Source organism: Octopus bimaculoides, chromosome 7, assembly GCF_001194135.2.
Source record: "Octopus bimaculoides isolate UCB-OBI-ISO-001 chromosome 7, ASM119413v2, whole genome shotgun sequence".
NCBI classification, from domain to species: Eukaryota; Metazoa; Mollusca; class Cephalopoda; order Octopoda; family Octopodidae; genus Octopus; species Octopus bimaculoides.
Window position 1 is genome coordinate 110,515,409 of NC_068987.1, and position 5,251 is coordinate 110,520,659.

At 37.6% G+C, this 5,251-nt stretch overlaps 1 protein-coding gene across 1 annotated transcript in view; it reads right to left on the reverse strand.

Annotated features, from left to right (window-relative positions):
• Positions 1-4,310, reverse strand: part of LOC106871241 (RING finger protein 207) — a gene marked incomplete at its 5' end in the record, with an annotated part of 28,111 nt that extends 23,801 nt beyond the window's left edge. Inside the window, 4 exons of the mRNA XM_052969467.1 lie at positions 1,179-1,320; positions 2,742-2,914; positions 3,790-3,865; positions 4,229-4,310. Of these exons, the coding sequence (XP_052825427.1) occupies positions 1,179-1,320; positions 2,742-2,914; positions 3,790-3,865; positions 4,229-4,310 (473 nt within the window). The remainder of the gene's footprint in view (positions 1-1,178; positions 1,321-2,741; positions 2,915-3,789; positions 3,866-4,228) is intronic.
• Positions 4,311-5,251: the final 941 nt, after the last annotated feature.

The window sequence follows — 5,251 nt, forward strand, 5'->3', positions numbered from 1 at the left end:
ATATATATATATATATATATATATAATAAAAATTAGATGAATGGAGTAGATAAAATTCAGGCGACGACATATGTTGAAAGTAGTAATTATCCAAACGAGGGGTAGAGCGCAAGCTACACTTCAAGGCCAAACATACCTTGATGATATGAAGTTCACATTGTAGATCAAATTCCCTCCAAGTTAACATGGGATCTCCTAACAACAATGCACACTTCTTATAATCAAGGTACCCTTGGGCTGAAGAATAGCTTGCAGTCTACCCATCAATATATATATTTATTTATTTATAGATGATAAATAAAAAAAAAACGAACGATATACACATACACACACATGGCAGAAGTAAATAGACACTCTTATAATCATTAAAATTTATTTAAATCTAAAATTATATTTTCAAATTATTTATTAACTATTATAATGTGAATATCTAATATTTAGTAGACATGCCCTTTGCATTTTTCAAAGCAAGGACCCTATTAGAATAGTCATCAGGTGGTGAATATTCCCTTCTGGAATTTCTTGCCGAGTTTCATGTAATAATCTCAAAAGATCTGGCTTTTAGGATGCTTTGTTCTTTTCATGAAGTGTTTTGTCCATTATGCCCCAGAGTTGTTTACTAGGGTTCATATCTGGTGACTGGCGTGGCCATGGAAGCTTTTTAATGCCATTCTCATCCAACAAATCTTGAGTCATTTTATCTGTGTGACAAGGAGCCCCTTCTTCCATAAATAAAAAGTCTTCTTTAAACATTTCACCACTGGAGAAGACCGGAAGGAGTCCTTTCTGCGATATGGACCCATATTTACCTGAGTTTATGTTTCCCTCTCACTCCACCAGCTCTGATTGACCCTTGTTCTAAATTACTCCCCAGACCATGACAGAATAGCCAGTGTTTCATTGTTGGCTGCGATCTTTTCATGCTAAATTCTTGGTCACTGAGTCTCCCCACCGACATTCAACCAGTGTCAGAAAATATGAAGAGACTGACAGAATAAGTACTGGGCTTTAAAAAATAATAAACAACTTGATTTGTTTGACTAAAAGCCTTCATGGTGGTGCTCCAGCATGGCTGCAGTCAAATGACTGGAACAAGTTAAAGAATACAGGAATATATGATAACAAGAAAATGAATAAGTTAAAAATAAAAAAAAAAAAGAAGAAAAAGTGAATCTTACAAAAGATAAATTAAGGAATTCAAACTTATTGGCAGAACTTGAGAAGGCACTGCATGTGACGAGGTTGACGTGTAAGGTGGGTAGTAAAGTGTTGAGATAAAGTAGCTGGGCTTTAAACAGTTTCTCTTTGGCATAGTATTGTCTGCAAAAGTGGTTGTGGTTTGATGCATGGATCAATGGAGCAACAAAGAGAAAAGGAAAAAGAGAAAATGTAAGAAATTTTAAGATACATGTAGACTTTGAAATATATCAAAGATGTTGTTTGTAGTTTATCGAAGGGACATCATTATGAAACAAGTATGGAGGTCATCATCCTGATCCTCGTCATCATCATGTAAATATTGTATTGATGGATATTTGTCCTCATCCAACACAATGTTTTGGCTGATATACCCTCCAGCCTTTATCAGGTGTCTTGGGGAAATTTCAAACCTGGGTTCTCATTCCTAAGGTATTTTTCCATGTTATTATTATCATTATTATTCCAGGTCACTGCCTGTAATCGAACTCGGAATCTTGGGGTTATTAGCCCGCGGGCAATTATGGAGTGAATTTTAGGGTTTATAAATCTAATATTCTCCTATCCTTCCTCAATACCGGTTCCCATATGCTGTTCATATCTGCACTCGGTCTGCTTAGGAGGTTGTTGTGTTCTAGCATATGTGCTGCTTCTTTTAGTTTTCCTATTTTCCAGTGGTGTTCTCTATTATTTTAACTTCATCCCACAGGAGGAGGTGGTCTCCATTTCCCCATACATGATCAGCTATACCCGATTTATCAATATGTCCCTGTGTCACAGCTTTGCGATGTTCCTCTACCCTTATTTTGAGGGGGCAACATGTTTCACCTTTGTATAACCTACCACAGCTGCATGGGATGGAGTGCATGCATTCTTTGGTCATATTCTCTTCTATTGGTGGTTTTACTTGATGGAGATATTTGCAAAGTGTTGTATTACTCTTGAACACCGTCCTGATGTGATAGGGGCCACATATCTTTTGTATCTTTTTGGAGAGGCCCTTCACATACGGTAGACAGACTGTCAAATGTAAATAATGTACATGATTCCTCCTCTCTTAAATATACAACTGTATTACAGTATATTATTGCTAATCTTCATTTAGGCAAATATCGCAATCTTGTGTTTAAGACTCAACTTTAGGTATAAAGCCAACCTAACCGCTCATTCTATATACCTAGATTGGTGAGTCGAGGCAAGAGAACATGATTTCCAAGCTGTCACACTGCCAGCATAAGACCAAGTCCAAGATGGAAGGGTGAGCAATGGTCCTCATCTGGGAGAAGGTAGGACTGGAACATACTATCTTTGTGTTGCACTTTGATGTTCAGTTGAGTAGCAGCAGGTGAAAGACTTGTTGACTCAACAATTCCTACAACTAGGATGAGGAGGAGGTCAACACTCACCATCACCACCACAGCAACAAAAGCAACAACAAAAACTGCTGCTCCATTTTCAGTCACAACAATGACAGCAACAGCATCATATTTGAGAGAGAGAGAGAGAGAGGGAGAGGGAGAGAGCATGATGAAAGATGGACGAACCTTTTGACTTCCTCAAGAAGCTGAGTTTTCATTTCATTAATTCTGTGTAACATGGACTCATAGAGTTTTAAGATGGCGTCCTTCTCTGCTTGTGACTTCTGCTGTATCTCATCCAGTAGAGAACGTAACAACTGGATGCCTTCTTTCACCGAGTTCTGTAGTTCTTGGATTGACTGAAACACAAATAAATAACAGTCTTAAGGATCCACATACACACGAAACCTTGTAGTATGCTATGCAAATCTCATACACAGTTACTGGTTACCTGATGTCAACATAGAGTGGAAATGCTCCTGCTACTTGATATACATCGAGAATTCCAAACTCTGCGTAGAGTTTATTTAAAGAGATGAATAAGAGAAAATAGAATGAACAACATTCTTTATTTAAAATCTCTACAATCGTTTTGACATATTTTTATACTCGTAGTCCTATTGATGATGTTATATAATCAACATGTTGTGTAATGCCTGTTTATGAATGAAAACTGTATCGAAACAATTGTAGTGATTTCAAATAAAGAATGTCATTCTATCCATTTTCTATCATATATCTCTCTAGCTATACATATACGTATACGTATATCTTAGCTCTTAGATCGTCTAAAGCTATCAGCACATTGCACAACAGGCCTTCTCCCGATATCTTGACCACTTGCCTTCTTCTTGGTTCCACTCAAAGCAACTCTCATCACTATCATGTCATCCTGCAGCTCATCTTCCTTCGTCTCCCTCACAGTCTTTTTACCCTCTTTCCAGCATCCACTCCATCACATTGATAGTATATCTCTCCTGCAGTAATCAAAGCACATAACCAACAAACAACTCACAAACTACACACACACACACACACACATATATATATATATATATATATCTACCCCAAATTCACCACACAACATTCAGAACGTGTATGAGTCAATTCCTTGATATATCAAAGCTGTAATCGATGCCAAAAGTGGATGGACTCCATATTGAATAGCAAAACTTGTAATTAACAACCATACCAGTAATACGGTGGACACAGGTGAGAGAGAGAGACTACTTACATGAACGGCCTGGTCCAGCTTGGTGCCACTCTGATTGTGCGCCGTTTCTAAATCAACACAATGTGCACGACTTTCCCTGCAAACCACAGCAAACAAATTAGAAAAACACCTTTAGTTACGCATGTACACATACACACAAATACACAGGCATACATACAAACACGCACATGCATACACACATATGTACACATACATATACACACGCATCATAATATCAAGTCAAGTGGTTTAATAAACAAAACTGACAATTTCTGGAAACTGAAAAAATTTCCGTTTTTTTTTTCCTTTAAAATCCTTTCAAGTGAGAACAGGGACAAGGATGAAATGCTTCTCAGCATTTTCTCCAGCATGTTAACGATTCTGCCAAGCTTGCCCTGAAATTTTAGGAGAAAGGGGTTCAACAGCACAGAAAAACTGAACAAAAAGCCAAAATACTTACACTTTCATATCTCGGAAACATTTGATGCAGACCATAACTTTCTTCTCGGTAGAGAACATAATGAATTGCTCCCCATGGAGAGCTGCAATAGAGAGAGGGTAAGAGATAAAGGCGGTGGAAAGTTTACGTACCCGTAACTTAGCGGTTCAGCAAAAGAGCCTGATAGAATAAGTACTAAGCTCACAAAGAATAAGTCTTGGGATCGGTTCTTTTGACTAAAAAGCAGTGCTCCAGTATGGCCACAGTCAAATGACAGAAAGCAGTAAAAGAGTACATACATCATCGTTTAACGTCCACCTTTCAAGCGGGCATGGCTGGGACTAGACGTATTTTCTCATTCATTTAACATTTGAACGATATTTTGAAAAAAAAAAGTGTTTAATATTTAATTTCATATTTATGTGTGTGTGTGTGTGTGTGTGTGTGTGAAATTGAGAAACTAAATAGAAATTGCAGGTTCCTTTTGATTAAAATACCAGCATCTTCAAACATAAGCTTTCGAATGCTGTTCACCTGTATTTTGAAGTTGCTAACGAATTCTTCACCTGGCAAGGATTTCTTTCAGTTGTCTGCCTCTTCTGAGGACTCAAGACTCACAAATATAGGGGTACAAAACTTCAGTCTTGAGATAAACACTACACACACACACACACTCCTATCTTTTATCTTTTACATGTTTCAGGCATTAGACTGCGGCCATTCTGGGGCTCTGCCTTCATGAATTTTAGTCAAGCAAATCGACCCCAGCACTTATTTTTCTTTGTTTTCATTCCTGGTACTTATTCATTGGTCTTGTATTGAAAGGGCTAAAAAACAGAAACCAAACTTTACTATAAAAGCATAACTCTTGAAGCTGACCTGCTAAACATAGCAGCTAAAATGAAAGAGTGTATTCTCTACAGACTTTCAAATTGAGTGTCACACTTCATTCTTTCTTAGAAGAGATTGGGGCCTACAAAATGTTTCTTGCCCTCTCTCCCCAGGGGCTTAGTAATAGAAAACAAATACAAAACAAGAACTCAC